Source organism: Sceloporus undulatus, chromosome 6 (genome assembly GCF_019175285.1).
Source record: "Sceloporus undulatus isolate JIND9_A2432 ecotype Alabama chromosome 6, SceUnd_v1.1, whole genome shotgun sequence".
In the NCBI taxonomy this organism is placed as follows: domain Eukaryota; kingdom Metazoa; phylum Chordata; class Lepidosauria; order Squamata; family Phrynosomatidae; genus Sceloporus; species Sceloporus undulatus.
The window spans coordinates 130,892,492-130,914,496 of record NC_056527.1 but is presented as its reverse complement, the minus strand read 5'-3'; the positions used below and the strand labels follow the sequence as shown (position 1 = coordinate 130,914,496).

The window sequence follows — 22,005 nt, the reverse complement described above, 5'->3', positions numbered from 1 at the left end:
GATAACTGGGCACAGAGAGGGAGGCCAGGCGATTGTGTGTTGTTAGCAAGCCCCTGGAAGGGGGTGGGATGTGTGTGTGTGGGGGGGGGGGGGGGTTGTTCCATAGTTTCAGGTGGGAAATCCTTGTCGGTAATTCTTTCAGATTTACTTCAGTTCTTTTATATGGGGCGTTTTCGGTCCCCTTGCCCAGCGCCATTCAAGTACAGTCGACTGCTTCACAGAGGATGTAAAGGTGTCCCCATTTGCAAGGTTTGTCATCAGCTTCTGGAAACATGCTAAGGGAGGGTCTGTGTGGTTTCCTCAGTGTGGCTTGGCAAGTTGGCCTTGCCCTCTGTGTAGTGGCCAGAGAGTGACCCTCTGGGGATGGAGCAGGGAAGGAGAGAGCCCACCCGCTTCTGCTGCTGCAGCCAAGGGGCAGAAATGACATGGGTAACCATCTGCTGCAAAGGGGGAAAGGTAAGGTTTGCCCCTTGGCACTGGAATATTGCAGTGCCAGGAAGGGTACTGGCTGCCCAAAAGCCATGGAAGTGTGTAGAATATACCTTCATCAGGCCCAGCTCTGGATGGTCCTTGTAGTGTGGTGGTTTGAGTCTTGGGTCACAACTCTGGAGACTAGGGTTAGAGTCTCAGTTCAGCCACAAAACCCACTGGGTGACCTTGGGTGATAAGTCACACTCTCTCAGCCTCAGGGGAAGTTAACTGCAAACCTCCTCTGAACAAACCTTGCCAAGAAAAACCCATGATAGGGTTTTTGCACACATATTACCAGCTCTGGGTTTTCAAATTTGGGGGCATGTTGGGTCTGAAGAGCTGCAGATAATCCATCTCCCCCTTTAAGAACTCAGTGAAAGAAAAGTTGGCAGCAGGAGCTTCCATACACTGAAGCCTCCTTCCTGAGGTGCATTTGGAGGGCCGCCCAAAGGAGGAGGCGAAGTGGGTTCAAGCCAGAGAGAATTGGGAAGAACTTCCTGAGGGCGACAAGAAATACTTGAAGGGCTCTGTCTCTTGGAGGGAGCAGGGAACGAGCTTGTTTTCTGCTGCTCCAGAGAAGGGGACCCAAGCAATGGAGCAGTGGATGCCAAGCGCAGGAGGAGCTTATTGAGAGTGGGATACACTCCCGAAGTGTCCTCTTTTGGCCGGCCCTGTGTCACTGGCAGCAGGGCCGCTTGGAGGGCGAGTGCCCCGCAGGAGGCCTGGAAGTCTGGGACTACTAGGGTCGGCCGTTCTTGAACGGGGCGCGGCCTAGTCTGTGACGCCGCGGTTCCGAGGCGGAGGCAGGGAGGGAGGGAGGCCGGCCGCGTCCCTCCTGCTGCTGTGCTCCGTCTGCCGGGGCCTCTGGGCCTCTCTTGCTGCTCCTGCTCCGAGGGCCATGCCGGCCTGGGCGCAGGCCCTCCTGGCCCTGCTGCTCTGGGGCTGCCCTTGGGCCCGGCCCTGCCAGGCCCCCGAGAAGCGCGTGGTGCAGCGGGAGGCCGACTTCGACCGCCTCTACTCGGACTCGGTCCAGGCCCAGGCCCTGGATATCTACGCCTTCAACCACACCGTCACCAGGAACAGGGTCAGTGCCCAGGGGCCTCCCTCGCCCTTCGCCCCGAAAGGAGGGAGCCAGGCCTGGCCTCCTTTTCCAGGACCCAAAGGGTCCTCCTTTCCCAAGCAGCCTCCTACATCCCAGCCCTCCTCTCCCTGGGGGGCCCTCTCCCCAAAGGGCCTCTCCCTTGGGAGTTAATATAGCGAAACCCTGCTTCTGTTTATTATTAGTATTACTAATGATAATAATAATGCCTGACATTTCTCTGAGGGTCCTCCATGTTGCGGTGCCTTGTCCTCTTCTTCCTCAGTGGTCATCCTCAGACATCCTCTTCTGGCCCCTCTGTCCTCCTTGCCCTGGGCCTGCCCTACATTTCAGCCTTACTGCCCAGGAGGGACCCCCAAAATGCCCTCCATTCAGGGCAAGATTAAGAATACATGTAGATTATTAGTGTTTCTTGTGTAATGTCCTCCACTTTGCGGTGCCTTGTCCTCTTTTGCAGTGAGGACCTGTGGTCACCCTGCTGCCCTCCACAGCAGCAACCCCTGACTCTCTACCCCATCTCCATCTATCCTCCCTTCCTTCCTTCTTTCCTTCTTTTCCTCCTGGCCCCAGCCCTTCTGTCCACCTCAGGAGCTTTTTCAGGGCAGCCGCAGGTGGCCCAAGCTGACCATTCCAGCCACAAACCTGGACCTGAGTCCATCAAGTGCCCCCCAGGTCTTCCCCCTCGGTGTCCAGCGCCAGACACCTTCTTCACCCACCTCAGCCCAATAACTAAGAATAATTACTCCTAATGGCACAAATGTCCCTTCTGGAGGGGTTGGCAGGTGCTCTGGGTGAAGGTACCCCCCAAGTGGGACCCCCATGGCACCCCCTTCCAGGCTGGGAAGGCCCCAGAAAGTGACCCCTCTACCCCTTGATTCCTAGGTCCTTGGACAGGATGATCCAGGACCCCCACCAGGAACATTTAGGATGCCCCACAGCTGCCCCACGCCAGAGGAGTCTTTGGGCAGCCTGTAACTTTCCAGGCTGCCTGCCATGTTTGGGTTCCTAGACCTCAAAGTTGGGGAAATTCCTTTCCTCCCTTCTCTTTCCCAAGCGCTCTTTCTTCCCCTCCTCCTCCTCCTCCTCCTGCCTTTTAAAACAACTGTGGCAAAGGTTGGGCGCCTGGAGGTCCTGGCAGACCTTTGGCCTCCCGGGTGGAACTCCTCCTGCGTGGCTTTTGGGCTGATCCCCGCGTGGGACGTGGCAGGGACACCTGGCAGGACGGGGAGGAAACGGCCTCCCTGCGTAAACTGTGCAGCCACACTTTGCACAGGAAGCAAATGAGCCACAGAGGAGGAGAAGGAGATGAAGAAAGAGACGGAGAAGGCGCAGCTGGCACAGTCTTGGCCTCTGGGCAGGTGAGGCTCCAACTGGAGCACTATGCCATCCACCTGTCTCAGGTGAGATGTGCTGAGAGGCCCTTCATCTCCTCTTGGGAGGTGAATTTTTTGCTAGCCTTTTTGAAATGGGGCAAACCATCTTTAGAAAACCATTTTTAAATCATACCTTCCTTAGGTTCCACGTTCCTCTGTTCAGATTCTAACCCTTTGCAGGACTGACAAAAATGGCACACCAACGCATACCTGGTGTGTGTGAGAAAGAGACAGAAAGGTGCCCATCCCCATGTATTTTTCCTTGGCATTTCTCTGCCAGACAAGTGTTCTACCCTTTCATTTTCCACTTACAGAACTAAATTAAAAATATAAATACACACAGAGAGAGAGAGTAAAACCTCTTTCTCTGAAAATGCCTTGGCTTCCCTTTGCATCTGCAAAGTGCCAATAACTGTTAGCTGTTGCTGGCCAGGGGCTACTGGCTCCCTGGGCTACTCTTGCTCTTCTCTTCCCAAGTCCACACTCCGGAGACAAAACCCTCCCTTGTTGCCTTGTGGAAAGTGAAGTCACAGGTGGCCTTTTCTGCATCTTGGTGGACCAAAGGGTCTCCTGCCATATACAACTGATGCCAGCCTGGGGGCAGGCAAGAGGCAAACAAAGAACTAAAGCAAAGGGGCCAAGGATGGAGCATGCTTGGCTCTACCCTGCTGCCCACACCAGCCTGTTTGTCTGCCCTAAGGGTCCTGGTCCCTTGACTTGCAACCCCCTTCCCCTTGCTCTTGTCCCTCCACAGACAGAAGGGGTCCGTGTGTCGGTGAATGTTCTCTCAGAGCAGAAGGAATCGCCTGTCCTCTTCGTGGTGAGGCAGAAAGAGGCGGTGGTGTCGTTCCAGGTGCCGCTCATCCTCAGGGGCCTGTGAGTATCCATTCCACTTATGGAACAGGACAGGACAGGCCTTGGGACTCCCTTTCTCCTCTGGTTGGGGGGCATCGACTGCTGGCTGTAGGCCTCCCCTGGCCCAGAGTAGCCACCTCTGCAACTTCTGGGCTACTTTGACTCATCCGCCTATCCATTTCCCCAAAGTCACCTGCCTAAGCTGTAGCACTAGGAAGTCATCTTTGGTTCCCCAGTTACCCTCTTTGAGAGGAAACCAAGGGCCATGATGGTCCACCACCACTACCACCCTGGCTACTGCAAGCATCCACCACTAAGGTACCCCTGAGAGAGGGCTATGCAACCTCTGCTTAACCCTCCAACAAAGGAATGTCCACCATCTCCCAAGGGAATCCCTTCCACTGCAGGACAGCTCTGACCACCAGGAGGTTCTTTCTAACACTGAGTCAGAATCTCTTTTCTTGTCATTTGAATTTTTTGATTGAAGTCCTGCCCTCTGGAGCAGCCAAAAACAAGTCCTTCAAATATGTGAAGGACAGCATAGTTGTGTGTGGGGGGGGAGCTCAACGTCCTCCATGTATGGTGCAGAGTGCTTGCTGAGTCCAATACCCAGGAGTCTAGACAGGGACAGGGACTTTGGCTAGAATGGTCTGGGCAAAGACCCCTTTGTCCCAATGGGCACCAGCCCTCCATGTGGTGCTGACTATCTTCTGCTACATTTATCCCTCAGGTACCAGCGGAAGTACCTGTACCAGGATGTCAGCCGCACCCTCTGCCAACCTCAGACCAAGAAGGAGGTGGACACACAGTTCTTCTATGTGGATGTTTCCACCCTCTCAAAGGAGAATGCCTCCTACCAGCTGCGGGTCTCACGGGTGGAGAATTTTGTGCTCAGGTGAGTGTGCCCTGACTTTGATGGTTCTCTGTCTTCCGCCTTTATTGCCCATCCTTTTGCTGGAAGACCCATCTGGACTGGGGAGGTTGAGGCCACAGAGGCAACCATGCCCTGTGATGAGGGTAGAAGAAAGATAAATGCAGAAGCAGAGGGAATAGAAAACCTAGGCAAACCCATCTCAGTTCTCCCTAGCTGGTTGGAACCTCCTCAATGCTTCCACCATGCCTTCCATCTCATTCTCCTCCTTTTCCTCCCTCACAGGACGGGGGAGCATTTCAGCTTCAATGCCACGGCAGCTCAGCCACAGGTGAGTCCCTGGCAAGGATTTCTTCATAAAGCATAAAACCAGAATTCCATAGCACTGAGCCATGGCAGCTAAAGCGGTGTCAAATTGCATTATTCCTGCAGTGCAGATGCAGTCTAGACAGGTATGAGAGGTTACAGAATAGTTGAAAATATACGAAAGGCCAAACTAAAGCCACCAAAAAGGCCTTGTCTATCATCCCCACCAGTGGTATCTGTGGACCTGAAAAAGGGTCTGTTTCTTTGGCTCTCAGGGCCTAGGCAGGCTCATATGGGGAGCAACAATCTTTCAGATGCTTTGAACCTAAGCCTTATGCCTTACAATGTTATCTTTTGTACATGGGGGGACCAGCTGGCTGGAAGCGCTTACTTTTATCTTTCTGTGGGATTATCATTATCATTCTTCCTCTCCCTGCAGTATTTCAAGTACGAGTTCCCAGAGGGCGTGGACTCGGCCATCGTGAAGGTGACCTCTGCCATGGCCTTCCCTTGCTCTGTTATCTCCATCCAGGACGTTCTGGTAGGTGGAACGGGATAGTGGTCTGTGGGACAGGCCCATTGGCCTTCCCTGCCCCTTCCCCTTTCAGAATTCTGGCTTTTCCTCTTCCTTCCTGCCTTGCCAGAAATTCAGAAGCAACTGGTGGCCTTTACACTGGGAACTTCTGAATCTGTCCCAACTTTAGTCCCAGGCTATTCAGGGTGCTGAACACAGTTCCAAGAATAGGCCCTGCTCCTTCCACAGCTCCTTGAAAATTCAGGCTAACATCCAGAATCCAGGACTCTGACCTTATGCCTTTGTTCCTCCCTTCTTGCCCAGTGCCCCGTCTACGACCTGGATAACAACGTGGCTTTCATCGGCATGTACCAGACCATGACTAAGAAGGCAGCTATCACGGTTCAGGTAAGGAGCTGAGCTGGGGACAATCTGAGCCCCACAAAGCTAGCTGGCTCGGCTTCCTACCTTGTCTCTGGTGTCAGGTGGCATCAATTAGCAGGCACTGGCAATGCTATTGATGTTATCGGTGCCCTCGGCCACTGTTGAAGCTGATCCTTCAACTGGTTTCTGTAGTTGGCATTCAGGGCCTCTGGCTCAGCAGCTCTCAACTAGAGGTCTGTCTGGTGCCCCTCAATGTCTGTGGATTGATTCGCTGCCTGTTGTAGCATCTAAGGGGAGTAAAGAAAGGCTGCTTCTCAAGTTCAGTTACCTGTTTTTTCAGTTGTTTTTTAAATGTCTGAGATGTTTTCTCCAGAGATCAGCATGGTGTAGTGGTGTTGGATTAGGATTGTGGGAGACCAGGGTTCGAATACCCACTCAGCCATGGAAATTCATTTTCCACATATGCAAGGACTCTGTTTTCCTGGCCACCTCACTGATTGTCACTCATGGCTTGGGAGTTCTCACTGCCGTTCTCCTGGAAAGGTCCAGGAAAAATTTCTGAGCCCACATCTTGTCTTATCTTGCCCTTCTTTTTCATTGCAGAAGAAGGATTTTCCCAGCCACAGTTTCTATGTCGTGGTGGTGGTGAAGACAGAAGATGAAGCATGCGGGGGAGCCCTCCATTACTACCCCTTCTCCAAAGGTATGGAGACAGCCCTTGTAGGGAAGGAAGGAAGGGCTTTACCGTCAGTCTCCATGTTGTTTCTTTGTTTATTACACCTTCCACAAGATGGTGGCCAAGACAGAATCCCAACAAGGCAGAGAAGTCCAGTGTGGGTTGGTGCGATGAGGAGCTCTAAATTTCCTGTACTGATGACTGGGACTAAATAGCCTTTGTTTTGGAATATGATGTTCAGCCCTAGCCATTACTGTGAGGGATTATGGGAATTAGAATCCAGAAGCATCTGCAGGGCCACAGATTGCTTGGTTCTATCATAAAGGTTTGGGCTTATTTTCTGGAGGACACTCACAGAAAAGCTGCGCTTGCATTCTGGAGTGACCGGACTTGGTACTGTCCCAGAGGATGCCCAGATGTGTGCCTTGAGTGGCACTGCATTGCATGCTCAAAATTCTTTTTCTGCAGCAAAGTTCTTGTCTGCAGCTTTGTTTTGATTTATTACTGTTTTGGTTTCATTGCTTAATGAGTGTGGTCTATTGTTTTGCTGTTATTCCTGTGCTGATGATAAAATCCATCCTGGGAGCCCTTTGTTGCTGAAAGTACACTGTGGAGCAGGAAATGGTGCTTTACGCAATGAAACTACTTCAGGAAGTATTTGAGAATCTTCAGGTGGATGAGGGGGAGGGAAGGACAGTACTCTTATGTTGTGCTGAGCCAGTAACTTTGCTGGAGAGTCTTTGGGGATTTTAATTTTTTTACAGGGCAAAGAGCTGATATCCTAGTTTTGGCGGGCATGTGCTGCATTCAGGCAATCAACTACGGGTTCATTGTCTTTACTCAGGCACTGAGAACACAGTGTTAATTCTGCATTGTGTCCTCCTTGGGTGCCTCTCCCTTCCTTGGAACTGCAGGCCTGCATTGAGAAACCTTGCTTAATTTGCTGTAATAAACCTATTGTGTTCTCAGTGCCTGAGTAAAGACAATGAACCCGTAGTTGATTGTCTACACTAGGCCACAGATGATCTCAGTGGAAGCAGCCTCCTCCGTGAAAAAGACAAGAAAGACCCATGTGGGGTCCACCAGTGGCAGGATTTAAGGCACATTACATATTAAAATAAATAAAATAAAGTTACATCACAGAAAAGATCAGCATCAAAACAGAAGTGAACTGTTAACAAAATTAAAAGCAAGTTTATTTTATTTGTTTATTTTTTCAACCAATTTTCCTCTTACCATAAATGCCTCATGGGAGGAAGCCCATTCTGGGATAGCTCTATACATTTTTTCTTTATAACATTTCCATATCCTTAACAACACTCTTCTAATTATGTATTCATTAAATTCCTTATTTTGTTCCAATTTTCCATACCATAAATATCCATGCCAGCCGAATCTTATATTTCCAAATTTAACAAAAGGAAAAAATAATAATAAATGGGGGGGGGGATGAGTTTCACCCCTTTTATTCATCATGAGATTTTATGCAATAAGATAAGAGAAAACTCACAAATAAAAGGCACACGGATAAAAAGAAACGGGATCAGAATAAAAGCCTATGCAGATGGCATTGTGCTAATAATAATTGAAGATCCTTTAAAGGGAGTGCCAAGAATATTAGAAATTATAAAGGAATATGGGGACTGTGCCAGTTTTAAACTTAATAAATCTAAATTAGCATTAATGATGTTTAATATGTTAAAAAAAGACCAAGATTTAATACATAATATGTCTGAAATTCCGGTGAAAAAGAAAGTCAGGTACTTAGGAATTAATTTAACCAAAAATAATGTGGAACTATTTGAGCAGAATTATGTAGCAACATGGCAAGATATAAAAAGCAAACTATTAAAGTAGTCTAAATTGCATTTGTCTTTGCTGGGTAAAATAGCAATAATCAAAACGTGTTTATTGCCCAAATTGATCTTTCTTTTTCAAAACTTACCTATTATTTTGAATGATGTTACATTTAACAGGTGGAAACAAGAATTAACAAAATTTATTTGGGCAGGACATAAAGCCAGAATTAGATGGTCTTCCTTGACTGACACTAAAGAAAGAGGGGGGTTCGGAAAGCCGGATTTAAGGATTTATTATCATGCCTGTTTAGATTGGCTTCATAAATGGGTTCAATTAAAAAATGAAATTAAAAACAAGTTTAAACAGATAATTAAAAATTATTTTAAAAAGTAATTTAATATCCAGTGCAATTAAAGCAGCAGAATGTACCCCCTTTAAAACTTGTGAAAAGCTTCTGTTTTCAAAAGCCTGTCAGAATTTCCCCTGCTGACAGAATGACAGTCTAAGGGCAACTACCAAGGAGGCCATACTTGCATCCGCTCCGGCTGTGGCTGTGAAGGTTTTGGGGCACTAGAAACAGCCTTTCTTGAGGATCTGAGGGACCAGGCAGGCTTCTTTGGGGCAAGAGCTGTTGAAGCTCAGAAGGAGCAGGAGGAAGTCTGCATGTGGGTCAAGAGCTGTGTTACTCCAGGACGTGGTGCCAACAGTGGATTGCAGGCAGGGTTGCTTTCTCAAGGGACTAACCCTGGGCTAACCGTTTTGCCCATTCAGATGAGCCGGTAGACCAAGGCAACCGCCAGAAAACTCTGGATGTGGTCGTATCACCAGCAGTCACCTGTAAGTAAACCTGAGTGGCATCTGCACCCATTTGGATGGATATGGAGGGAGGGAAGAATCTGGCAAGGCTGGGATCACAATCCTGTGCATCATCTCTCCCTCTCTCCCCTCCACCTTCCCTTTCCCTGCAGCGCAGGCCTATGTCAGCGGGATGCTGTTCTGCCTGGGTGTCTTCCTCTCCTTCTACGTGCTGACGGTGCTCATTGCCTGCTGGGAGAACTGGAGGTGAGTGAGGCCCAGTAACATCCAAATTGGATGGGAAGTGGGTGGACAGGATCCCTTTGGGCCCTTCCATCAGCTGACTAAATAGCCCAGTGCCCTAGACACAGGAAAATCACCAACAATGCCTATGGATTTGCCACAGCAAAAAGTGGATGGGGCTCCTATACTTTTAATGGCTGTGTAGGAGAGGGAATCTGAGCAGGTGTTGCTTGTGACCTGGTTACAGGAGCTCACTCCAGTTTTCAAACGCAGTTCTGGAATTCAGGGAGTGGCGTGGTGGTGGCAGTGTGGTTGCCCCATCCATCTGGGATGGCCCTTGTGACTGTCTCCACTGTCTGGAGGTTCTCTGGATCTCAGCATTGAGGCTGACTTGCCCGAGTCGTCCGAAGTCACTTGTTCAGCCTTTTGGGTTGCTTGTCTCTGACAAGACAGTAGTTGTGTCCTTGTGGCCCAAAATGGCAGAGTTTGCTAAGCAGCCCCCTTGATGGCATGGTTGCCATGTAACTACACAGATGTGAGTTTCCTCAAGCCCCTTTTTTGGAGACAATGATATCAACAAAACAGCTGCCTTGCAAGAGAGACAAAGGATGACGGGAGAGGCACCCTGGCCACCCTTTTCCTTCTCTGTGGGCAGTGGGGTAGAGCACATGCACATTCTTTGCCACTCCACTTCTAGAGATACCTGTCTGTAGTCTAAATCCAAGGATAAGAATCATGGTGTGTCCCCCCCCCCATATTGTTGGACTTCATCTTCTAGCAGCCCCTGGGCTGGCACAGCCAGTGCAGGGGAATGCTGAGCATTGCAACTCAGCCACTGTCATTCCCATCCCTGTCTTTGTCCCAAGTGGAGTTGGGCCTGCTGAATTGGTGGGAACTGAGCAAGCCAACCCTTATGTAATTTTCTTTGATTCAGTAGCTCTACCCTAGTTGTGACTGCCAAGTAGATTTAGACCTGAGACTGAATTGTCTTTTCCTTTTTTGGAACAAAAAACAGGCAACAGAAGAAAAGGCGGCTGGGTCTCTTGCCTGCCATCGACACACCCAGTACGGAAACAGGTATTTGTGATAGTGAGAGGGATGGGGGGCATGTGAGGGGTGGAGAAGGAGCTGGGCTTCGTGCCACTGGAACTTGGTGGGGTTGTCAGAGGTGTGTGGCTGGGTGGCTCTTACCCCCTTCCAAAGCACTAAAATGCCCATGCATGGCACATATGGAATGACCTGTGGTCCCAGGATGCAGCTCAGCTGTCCCATTTTATACCAGTGAACTTAAAACCAAACTTCCTCACAGCTGTCTGTAGCCAGTTCACTTTCCTTTATCAGGACATGGAAGAGGGTGGAGGGGATTCTGACATCTTAACCCCATAGATGCCAGCGTGTCTCCGTTGGCACCTCAGCCATGCACATGCCCTAAATGTTTGACCTGGCAGGGTTGGGTTGACACAACCATGAAACACCTTGCTTACTTGCTCAGCTGGTTATTTTATCATACTGGGGAATATGTTGCTGTGAGGATGGTAATCTTACAGTAGGTCTACCCCACACAGTTACAGCAGTCTGATACTGTCCTACAGATCCTGGGATATGCAGTTTGATGGAGCTACATAGATGCCTCTGCCAGAGAACTCTTGTTCCAGTGCCTTCATACCATCAGTAGATCTCTCTGGCAGAGATTTCTCAGATAATTCTTTCACCAAACTACAAATCCCAGGATTCCATAGGATGGATCCATGGCGGTTAAGGAGGTATTAGACTGCTATGATTTTACAGTATGGATACAACCCTGCTTGTTAGAAGAGGAATTTTAGGTTCAGGTGTTTGGTCCATGTTGTGTTAATCCTCACAGACTCCTTTTTTCCAAATGCAAGACCTTTCACAGAGGGAGGCTGGACTGCTCTTAGTAATTTTAATTATTAAATGAGCTACCATATTAAAACTTAAAGTATTTTAGAACAATATTAAATATTTTTGACAAGAAAAATACAAATGCATCATGTGCAGCCAATTAATGAACTTTCCACATAGCCACTTAGTCATCAAATAAAAAGTAGTTCTTTGCCTGCTGATGGAAGGAGAACAAGGAAAGGCCCAGCCTGGTCTCCTGTGGCAGAGAGTTCCACAGCCTGAGACATTCTTGGCATACCAAACCTTCCATTTTGGTGCAGGGTGGGAGATTCCCACAGCCAGGTGTGCGTGTGTGTGTGTGTGTGTGTGTCTTCTCTGTCTTGTTTCAGCATTTGCTTGCAAGCCAGTGGTTGCTGGGGTCTTACCAAGGGCATGGCAGTGACAAGCCAGGTCCAGTAGCAGCAGCCTGGCACTCGGACAGTGAAGCCTGGGCTTGTATTGATAAAACTGGTATCTCTTTCTTTCTCTCCTTTTTCTTCTTCTTTTCTGGGGCAACCTCCCTTCAGCTTCTCTTCTTGGTAAGCATCAAGCCGCCTCTTTTTTTCTCAGCTTCCTAACAAAGAATGCTCTGCTTTTCTTCTCATGTCTTATGGGGGTATGAAGGATCTGAGGTACCAGCTGTGGACCCCTGCTTGGGACTAGTTTATGCTTCTCTCTCCAGAGCCCAGCAGGGGTGGGAGTTGGGGCATTTGCTCCCCGGCTGTCCTCTGCTCCTGACCTGCCCTTTTGCCCGCGGTCACTCTCTGCTGATGGTTGTGTGGTGGTTTGTTGCAGGCCCTCCCCACATCACCCCAGACTCCTTCCTGGGACGCCCGCCTTACAATAGCTACAGTTATGGCTCCTTTGGTGAGTCTCAGGCTCAGGGTTGACCCTGGCTGTGTCTCGCCCAGACCCTGGGGATTGCCCTGGCTCCTCTTTTGTCAGCCTGGACTTTTGGAGGGAGGGTTGAGTTGGGGTAGAGTGGAGTGGGGATCAGGTTCCTTTGAGCCCAGAGAACTTGATAATGGAGTGAGCAGAGGGGTGCCAGTGGAGGGAAACCATCTCCTCTTCCTCCACTTGTGTTTCTCTGACCTTCCTGGGATGTCTTGTGCTGCCAAGGCAACCTTTGTGCCCCACTGTTTCAGACAATGGCTCCACAGCCAGTACGGAAAACGTGACGGACAGCCTGCTCTCCACAGAAGCCTCATACAGTTACACAGGTGAGGTGTGAAGCTGGCCTTGCCAGCTCCTCTAAGATGCTGCTTCTGGGTCCCTTCCCTACGGTGCCCCAAAGATTGCCCACTTTGCCCAGGAGGCCAGAGAACATGAGCTGGTCTGGGAAGAAGTCTTGCTGGAAGGGAAGCTCATGGTGGGCTGCAGCGGTGGTGATGGGGGCTGCTTTTGTGTAACTCTCTGCTTTTCTTTCAAGGGCAGGATCCGTGCCAGCACCGCCAGAGACACTGGGCCATTCCTATGGGTAGATGCTGGCAGAGAGATGCAGGGGTGGGGTCCAATCACTGTAATCAGGGCCATCCCATTCCTGGTGCCAATCTCCCTTCCTTTTTGGATCTTTCACTTGGACTGGAATGGTGGGGAGGGCAGGTGGGCAGGAAAGGGGGCAGCTTTGGCCAGGCCAATGTGTCTTCTATGTCCAGAGGTAGCACCAGGAATCTGATGCCAACACACCCTCGCCCCCTGCTCCCTCTTGAGCAAGCTATAGCTTTCTGAGGTGGGTTCATGCATGATCCAGTCAGGCTAAGATTGCAGGGTGCAGGTCAAAAAAATTGTGGTGTTGTGTCTCCCACAGAGATGCTCCAGAAGGTGCCTTGAATCCGGCCTTTTCCTTTGAGCCTGGAGGAACCTTTGCTTCTAGTGCCCCCCACCTCAGAAAGCTAACAGAGGAGGCAGTAATCTGCATGGTGCCTCTCCCTGCCCTTAATTGCCAGACAATTGCACGCTTACCAGTCTGCCAAAGCAGGACAATCGCTGCTTGCCTGGAGGGTGAGGGAGGGAAGGGAAGGGGGTGGGTGGCTTCTCTCACTAGGCAGAGGGAGGGTCTTTCCTCTCATCTGCAGATCTGGACCCAACCAGAAGGCAGCCCTTGGTTTTTCCCTCTCTTGGGCCATGATCTGCCCCCAGCTGGAGATTTAGTTCTGTGTCAGCTCACCCTTCAACAGCTGACTGGACCTCCATGTGTTTGGACTAACCCATGAGATTCAGGCTTGGATGTCCAAAGACCCTCTTCCCCAAGGGATGGGAATCCAGCAGCCCTACATAGTTTGTTGGCCTTCAGCGCTTATCATCCCTCACCATTGGCTGCACTGTCAAGGGCTGATGGGACTCGCAGTGCAAAAACAACATATGCATGGGGCTGTCATACTCATCCCTGAGCAACATGGAACTCTGAGACCCACAGAAAATGGCCAGCCAGCTGGTTGGTAATTTGATGAGAAGCCATATGTCCACACTTCACAGGTGGAGGAGCTTGACCCTCCATCTTACGGAAGGAATCCTAGGATTTGTAGTTTTAGGAGGAGGAAATGCAGTACCTGAGGAGAGTGTATATTGCAAAACAATAATCTCAGTATCCCTTGCACAGAGCCATGGCAGTTAAACTGTGATCAAATGGCTGTAATTTTGCAGTGTGGATATATCCAAGGCAATCTAAGCTGATCTCTGCTGGCCTTTGCCATGGTTGTTGACAGAGAAGGAAGGTGAATGCCTCCAGTTATTTCCACTTGGAGTATTCAGAGGAACTTGTGAAGCCAGATGGTCATGTTGGAGGGGCATGGGAGAAAAAAGACACACACACACAACACACGATGACGGTAGCCCCTTCCCTGTTCACAGATCGCTCCCTGGAGAACATGGCAGGGCGGCCACGGCTAGACTCACTCAGCTCTGTGGAGGAGGACGACTACGACACTTTGGCCGACATCGACTCAGATAAGAACGTCATTCGCACCAAGGTGCTTCTGTGTGGGAGGAAAGGCCGGGCAGGGCTGCTGGCAGCTGAACTCCCATCCATCTCCTGGGGCCATATGGCAGCCAGGGAGGCCGTAGCTCTGACCAGCTGTTGTCCAAGGATACGGTGCCCAGCATGCCATACTCTGGGATAGAGAATGTGCTGAGAGGGCTTTGGATTGCAATATGGGAGGGGGACCTTGGGTGACAGTTACAGAAGGCAATCATTTGGTTCCTGGAAGTGTGGAGGATCGTGCCAGTGTTTCTCCTTGGCTGAATGTGCCCTGGCTCATTTGCTTGAGCCTTACAGAAAAATCTGGGCACATCTTGGCTGTGGTGCCCTTTTCCTGTGGTATACCTGGGTATTTGGGGGCAGCAAGGGAGCAAATAGCCTAGATTGGAGAGCCTTTGGGTGCAAGAGATCAGGCCTAGCTAGTGCTGGGAGCAGTCTGGACAGGCACTGGATTTTGGGGGGATGGAGAGTCCTGACTTCCCTCCTAGCTCTTTTCCCACATGAGTATTTTTGGGCTAGAAGGGAGAACCAACATTCACACACTTCCCTCCTGTATCTCCATGCAGCAATACCTGTATGTGGCGGATCTGGCCCGCAAAGACAAACGGGTGCTGCGGAAGAAATATCAGATCTACTTCTGGTAAGAAAGGGTGGGGAAGGGATTTTTGTAGGGAGGAAAGGCAAGCGTGTTTCCCCCAAGGGAATTGTGAGCGACATACAGAAGCCGCCTTCACCCTCCCTTCCCAATTCCATCTTTTGCAGGAACATTGCCACCATTGCCGTTTTCTATGCCTTGCCCGTCGTCCAGCTGGTCATCACCTACCAGACGGTAATGGAAGACCAACCTTGCCTCTTCCCCAGTCCCTGGGCACTGCACATACCACACAAAAAACATCTGAGTGCCATCCTTGCAGAGTGGAGGGGTGGGTAGGGCATTTGGTTTTCCCAAGACCCAACAAACAAGACTACCTCAGCTAACTCCTTAGTCAGTGTCACCTCGTTTTCCTGGTTGTGGTCTCTGCTTCCAGCCACTGACAGCCCAAGTTGGTACTGCAGGACGAGGGGAGGGAGTCAAAGGAGAGAGTTGATGTTTTCCTGCCAGTCCAGTTCTATGCATTGATTACATTTGCCCTTCCTTTCTGACTGGCAGGTGGTGAATGTTACGGGGAACCAAGACATTTGCTACTACAACTTCCTATGTGCTCACCCACTGGGTAACCTCAGGTATGAAGGGTCAAGGGGTGGCTGTGGGGGCTGTATGATTATTTTTTGTATCTAATGTTCTTGTAATCCGCTTTGATTCCATGGGGGAAAAGTGGTATAGAAATAAATCATCATCATCATTATTATTATTATTATTATTATTATTGCAGTCTCTGAGCCAGCCCCTGCTGGAGAGTGGGGTATGGGCAGGGCCTGGACAGGTGGGCACTTCTGCTCTGCACACTGTCCAAGATGGTGCCCAGAGGCATGCCTTCCTATTCTTCTTCTTCCTCTGTCCAGCGCCTTCAACAACATCCTCAGCAACCTGGGCTACATCCTGCTGGGTCTCCTCTTCCTGCTCATCATCCTCCAGCGCGAGATCAACTATAACCGGGCACTGATGCGCAACGACCTGCAGGCGGTGGTGAGTCATCCCACAGGGATGGGAAAGCCTTGTATGTCCCCCTGCAATGCTGACCATACTTTGTGCCCCTTCACACACACCCCGGTTCTTCTCTGCTCTCAGGGAGCCATTCCTGCTCCTTGTCTCAACCTCTATAAAAATCCAGTTAGCAGTGGTGCCAATCAAAAGCAGATGCCGAGGAGGAGGGTATGGCTGGCACAGTGCTGGTCTCCATGGAGGGTGCCATCTGATGGGAAGGGGGGCTTTCACATGCTCTGCTAACACAACGGAAGGGTAGGCTAGCTTCACAAACCTCTCCCTTTTGGAGGACACCCCTGAGTTTATGGATTTTATGGGAGTCTGGTGTAGGAGAGAATTCCCCTCTGCTCCTCTTTGAGGCCATATATATATAATTTAAATGTGTGTATCTTGGCTTCAATCCAGAGATCTTGGTAGCATGTAATAAAATCAGTCTGACGAACTGAAAGCAGTGTCTAGAATAAAAAGGATTTCAAAACACTAAAAATAAATTCAACAATTCAACAAGTTAAAAGGGCAAATGAAAACCAGTTTTAAAAAATCAAAGCAACTTAAAACCATGTACTGTACTTGAGAGTGTTTGTGTAAAACCCATTGGGCCCCCAAAGCTATTGTGAACAACCACATTTTAACTTGGTTCCAGAATGACAACAATATTGGCATCAACTGGACCTACAAGGGAGGGTGCCCCATTCCTGGGGTGTCACAGTGGTGAAGGCCCTTTTCAACATCCGCCCATCACATATTGCCCTGAGTGGTGGGACACAAATTAGGGCTCCTCCTCAAGTGGCCCTTGAGCCTCAGACACCAATAAGAATAGAGAAGCACTTCACTGCCAGGGATGCTCAAGGAAAAGGGGTGCCAGGAAGGAAAGGAAGGGGCTTCAGTCTCTCCTTCCCCCTTCTCCCCCCAGGAATGTGGCATCCCAAAGCACTTTGGCCTCTTCTACGCCATGGGCACGGCCCTCATGATGGAGGGACTCCTCAGCGCCTGCTACCACGTCTGCCCCAATTACACCAACTTTCAGTTTGGTGAGTGTTAATCCTAATAAAAATAACATTAGTTCTGTTGTTAATTGTAGCTGCAAACTCTGTTGTTAATTTTTTTGTATCCGCTCCAAAATGTCCAGGCTTTCCTCCCATCATCCTTCCAGAACATTTCCTCCAAATAGGACGAAATAGATTCTGTTGTGTTCCTCCCTGTGAGGATGACATTCAAAAAAGGTTGTGAGCTTAAATGTTGTGCCTCTTGTGCGCTCCACAGATACCTCCTTCATGTACATGATTGCTGGGCTCTGCATGCTAAAGCTCTACCAAAAGCGGCACCCGGACATCAATGCCAGTGCCTACAGTGCCTACGCCTGTCTGGCCATTGTCATCTTCTTCTCTGTCCTTGGGGTGGTGAGTAGCATGAAGGCTTGCCCAGAAATGGACAGGGGGCTCACACTCTGGGGCACCTGTTAGGAAGGCAAAGGGCAGGGGCTCTCCGATGATGGTGGTGCAGTTGAAAGTAGGGCGTTAATCTATTTGTTGAATTAACGTAAATTCAAGCAAGGAAGAGATTGTGTAGTGTGTTGGTTAGAGCATTGAGAGAGGCTGGAAATGAGGCACCTGGTGCCTTTTGGACCCCATCTCTTCATGCTCACCCAATCCCTTTGGCATGCTTCCTTCCACGGACTGCTGAAGACGCGTTCCTCCTCTCCCAGGTCTTTGGCAAGGGCAACATGGCCTTCTGGATCGTCTTTTCAGTCATCCACATCCTCGCCACGCTGCTGCTGAGCACCCAGCTCTACTACATGGGCCGCTGGAAACTGGGTGAGACTGGCCTGCCCCCCTTCACTGTCCCTTTGATTGTAAGGGTTAAATGTGGGAGGAGCTACAGGTTTGTCTCTGGCTGTCTCTAACCAAACCATAAGATGAGCTCTAAGGAAGGGGGTTTGGGGAACAGATGCCCTGGCCCCCTGAGTAACTGAAAAAGAGAAGGAAGCAATTCTGCAAGGAAAGTCCCAATGAAATCCAGCAATATCCCAGTGCATTACTATAGAAGGAGGAGTCAAATCATTTGGGGCGGCGAGTTCGTTAGATAAAAAGATGGTCTCAAGGAGTCCCATCCAGCTCAGGCAAAAGCAGGAGTGGGACCCAAAGAACCCTTACGCACTCCTGCGTGCGCACACACACACACACACACACACACACGCACGGCAGGACTCAAGTTGTTGCTCTCTTGGATGCCAACACAGACTCCCCTTCTGTTCACTGAGGGTGAGCAGGGAATGGAGGCCAACTGAGTCACAGAGTGATGAATCCCAAAAGCAACGGGTGGGGGGTGCCTGATCCCAAGGACCACCATCCTCCCATCCCCTCCTTGGTCCAGACATCTTTACCATGCTGGGGTCTCTCTCTCTTCTGCAGACTCTGGGATCCTCCGTAGGATTTTGCATGTCCTTTACACAGACTGCATCCGCCAGTGCAGTGGGCCTATGTATGTGGTGAGTAGATGCTCTCTCTCTTTCTGTCCACCTCTGAGACTGACCACAGGGGTGGAGGTGAACGAATTACCTGTGAATAGGAGACAGGTTCCCTCCCAGGTCTTCCTATCAGTTGGTTGTGGTTGCTCTGTTGTTCTCTCCTGCAGACAGCCAAAGAGTCTCCTTCTTTTGTCCACAGGATCGGATGGTGCTCTTGGTGATGGGCAACATCATCAACTGGTCCCTGTGAGTAAGACTTTGGTTGTTGGGAGGGGAAATAACAATGGCACCACTGACCAGGAAGCATGAAGGCTGTCTGGAGCCCTGGAGCCATCCTTGCAGGGACCCACATATGACCCCTCCCCCTGCTTCCTGATGCTAACCATCTTCTCTCCACAGGGCTGCTTACGGTCTCATCATGCGGCCTAATGACTTTGCCTCGTATTTGCTGGCCATCGGCATCTGCAATCTGCTCCTCTACTTTGCCTTCTACATTATCATGAAGGTGCCATAGCCGTTTTGGGAAGTGGGGATAGGGAGAAGGGGGGCAGCCAGCCCTTCCTGCTGGGCAGCTTCTTTCTATAGCCAAGGTGGGAGGAATGGGGACCTGTTCGTTGTAGCTGGTTAGCAGTGCCCCTTGGGCTTCTCCTCCGTATGAACTCTCTGTTTGCCTACAGCTCCGGAGTGGTGAACGGCTGAAGCTGATCTCACTGCTCTGCATTGTCTGCACTTCAGTCGTGTGGGGCTTTGCCCTCTATTTCTTCTTCCAGGGCCTCAGCACCTGGCAGGTGAGCATCTGGTCCATCCCATCCCACCCCACTCCTCATCCCCTTCAGCCCGAAGGCCTGACATGTGTAGCAGAAGTGGGCAAAAGCTGGCTGACACTTCCTGGCAACCCCTGCAGTGCCACTTCTGTTCTGTGTGCCTGGGGGTCCCTTGGATAAGTTGATGGTGATGGAGGCAAAGCTCTGCTGAAAAACCACGCCTGGGCCATTGGAGGAGCCCTTTGAAGGCTGCTCAGCTCTGCTGTCCATGGCCTAGTGTCCACACTGCGTTGGCAGTGTTGGGGAGACCCAGGTCACCTGCCCTCTCTGCCAAGTGCCCAAGTGGCCTCTCTGCTGCTGGTCTCCACAGAAAACGCCGGCTGAGTCCCGTGAGCACAACCGGGAGTGTATCCTTCTTGACTTCTTTGATGATCACGATGTCTGGCACTTCCTCTCGTCCATCGCTATGTTTGGCTCCTTCCTGGTAAGGGTAACACCTCCCTCTCCCTGATCCCCAAAACTCTCCTGGGTGCTCATAATACCCAGTTAGTAATCCAGCAGATATACCCAGCACTCACCATAGTTCCCAGTCACTAAGGGGTGCTCCTCATGTGGCACATAACCTGAAGGTTACCAGAACATGGAGCCCTGAGGCCACTTCCCAAAGTATGGCTCCTAGAGGATGGGTAGGAGCCAACAGATGCCTACCACACACACAGAGTCATAATTAATTAATCATTTTTTTTCCTCTTCTTTCTCTATATATGGGACCCAAGGTGGCTCACAAAATATATTGAAACACTAACTATGCTAAGAACCTGATGATAAAAAAATATTTTTAAAAAGCAAATATGCTATCTTATTAAGACACTGCAGTTTAAACAGTATGAAAGGCTTCTGATGATGGTAAGACTAGGCAGGATTATATAGGGTGGTAGCCTACAACCTGAGTATATGGGGCGTTATAGGTCATAAAAAGCACAACGAACTGAGTCCAGAAATCAATTGGCAGATGTGGGAGCTGTTTAAAGCAGGGTGTTGGAATCTGAGAATCATAGTTACAGTTTATTTATTGCATGTATATCCCACCTTTCTCCCAAAATGGGATATGACTCCCATATCCAGACTTAGCCGGCTTCCTCCTTTCTCTCATTACAGGTTTTGCTGACTCTGGATGATGACCTGGATTGTGTTCAGCGTGACAAGATCTACGTCTTCTAGATGGCCAGATTCCCGTTGGGTGCTTGGTGCCTCGAAGGCCTCAGGGTGCCTGGGGGCTGAGGTGGGCCCTCTGCCTGCTTCCACAGTCATCTGGTTGCAGCCATATTTGCTTTTGCCACGGGTGGCTTCCCTGCTAGTTTGATCCATCTTGAAGATACTGCCTTTGGGGGAGGATTATTTGTGGAAGTGGGGCAAGGTGAAGCGGACTGGCAAGGGCACCTTTTCTATAAGAATTGAGGCTTTGGACACCGGCTCTCCCTCATGCCCACATACTCCCTTGGGGCATTGGCAGCTTTGTGGGTAGAGCACCTCTTGAAATCTCTTGACCTCCAACTCAGCTGTGGCTGGAGGTCCCTTGGACCTTGCTGATTAATGATGTGTCAAAGTTTTCCCAGGGGGTTTTGGCCATCGGTATGGAGGGGCTGGGGTTGTGTGACACTAGTGTGTCAATCTCTTTTGCCCTCTGGAAGAAATTAGCTGTGGAAATCCTGAGACGTTGATGAGGGATGATGGGTCCATTCTTCTCCTGCCGCCTCATACAGCGAGGGCTCAGGGTCTCGACTGACAAGGTAGGCTTAGTGGCAGCTGTTTAAAACAAAGGGCAGACTGGAGCCATGATAGTCCATCCCAAGCTGGCAGTAGCCCTGCTAGCCTTGTGTCCTTCTGTAGCCCAGTTTGACCCTCTCACGCACACATTTATTGCCAATCAAGAGCACATCTCTTGCGCCTCTGGGGCAATTCTGCCCCCGCAAGCCCCCATGCACAAGGCTACTTGCCTGCCAGCCATGTGAGGCCTTCCTGTGGCCAAGCTGGAGGACGCCTGAGCTCATTTGCCAAGAAGTGGGACCCTTGTTCTGGTCAGCAGCCATGGCCAGGCTGAGTGGGTGGGCAGAGGGGCCTTTGATATCTAGGATTAGGGCATGGACAGTCTTTATGGGTTCTTCAAGCACATGCCTGTGCCATGTGGGGCTCTCTTCAGTGCCTATCTCCGGGAGGCAGATTGGGGCCTCTCAGCTTTCTCCTTCCTTGTCTCTTGCCTTTGACCCTGGACCCAGGGAGAGGTCTAGGGAAACTCCTCTCTCCCTCTTTTGGGGGGGCTGCTGCCACTCGCTCCCCTACTGTGGCCCATGGCAGCCAGCCATGGCCACTGACGGTTTGCATTGTACTGCCCAAAATGACAGCTGTTTTCTGCTCAGAGCAAGGACCTGATCCAGGCCTCTGGGCCACCTCCGTTTTCTTGTACGAACTGCACAAATAACAGCCAAGGGTTGTTGGTGCTGGTTGACTGGCTACTATCCTGAGCTGTAAGCCCAAGAGGGCTGCTGTATCAGTAGCCCAGGGCTAGTCCATTGTGGAAAGGTGGAGGGTCTGCCAACTGCTGCTTTGGGGACAAAGAGGGGCTTCCTCACCTTCCCTTCTGCCTCCCCAGCCTAAAGTGGGAAGAGGTCCCGTCTCTTGTCCACCTATTCCTGGTTCTTCAGTTGTGTTTTAAATGGTTTTGGCTTGTTTTTTTTAAATTGTTCTTTGTGTACAATGTCACAGAACACTTCTCATTTCTACAAATTCTGCTGCCAAATGCAAAGAAATAAAAAATGATGATGATGATGATGATGATGATGATGATGATGATGATGATGATAAA

General features: G+C 50.3%; 1 protein-coding gene across 8 annotated transcripts; it reads left to right on the top strand.

Moving 5' to 3' along the window:
• The first annotated feature begins 979 nt into the window (after nucleotides 1-979).
• SIDT2 (SID1 transmembrane family member 2) lies at nucleotides 980-21,971 on the top strand. Of its 8 annotated transcripts, XM_042474028.1 has the most exons (28): nucleotides 980-1,555; nucleotides 3,698-3,819; nucleotides 4,529-4,693; nucleotides 4,955-5,000; nucleotides 5,415-5,516; nucleotides 5,814-5,897; nucleotides 6,477-6,576; nucleotides 9,121-9,186; nucleotides 9,318-9,411; nucleotides 10,403-10,464; nucleotides 11,817-11,828; nucleotides 12,085-12,156; nucleotides 12,435-12,509; nucleotides 12,719-12,766; nucleotides 14,140-14,258; nucleotides 14,833-14,906; nucleotides 15,029-15,095; nucleotides 15,417-15,490; nucleotides 15,770-15,893; nucleotides 16,825-16,942; nucleotides 17,175-17,311; nucleotides 17,617-17,725; nucleotides 18,323-18,399; nucleotides 18,578-18,624; nucleotides 18,778-18,883; nucleotides 19,056-19,166; nucleotides 19,513-19,626; nucleotides 20,301-21,971. In XM_042474028.1, the coding sequence occupies exons 1-28, from the start codon at nucleotides 1,370-1,372 to the stop codon at nucleotides 20,361-20,363; spliced, it is 2,574 nt and encodes an 857-aa protein (XP_042329962.1). In that variant the 5' UTR covers nucleotides 980-1,369; the 3' UTR covers nucleotides 20,364-21,971. The 8 variants fall into 8 exon arrangements, with proteins under 8 accessions (XP_042329962.1, XP_042329963.1, XP_042329964.1 ...); XM_042474029.1 differs by lacking the exon at nucleotides 11,817-11,828 and having other exon boundaries at nucleotides 981-1,555; XM_042474030.1 differs by lacking the exon at nucleotides 12,719-12,766 and having other exon boundaries at nucleotides 981-1,555.
• The last annotated feature ends 34 nt before the right edge of the window (nucleotides 21,972-22,005 follow it).

Excerpts from the sequence above, each read along its gene's own strand:
- SIDT2 (XM_042474028.1), top strand. The coding sequence starts at position 1,370 with ATGCCGGCCTGGGCGCAGGCCCTCCTGGCCCTGCTGCTCTGGGGCTGC. Across the intron at positions 5,898-6,476 it reads AGGCAGCTATCACGGTTCAG|AAGAAGGATTTTCCCAGCCA; the intron begins GTAAGGAGCTGA and ends TTTTCATTGCAG. Across the intron at positions 15,894-16,824 it reads GCAACGACCTGCAGGCGGTG|GAATGTGGCATCCCAAAGCA; the intron begins GTGAGTCATCCC and ends TTCTCCCCCCAG.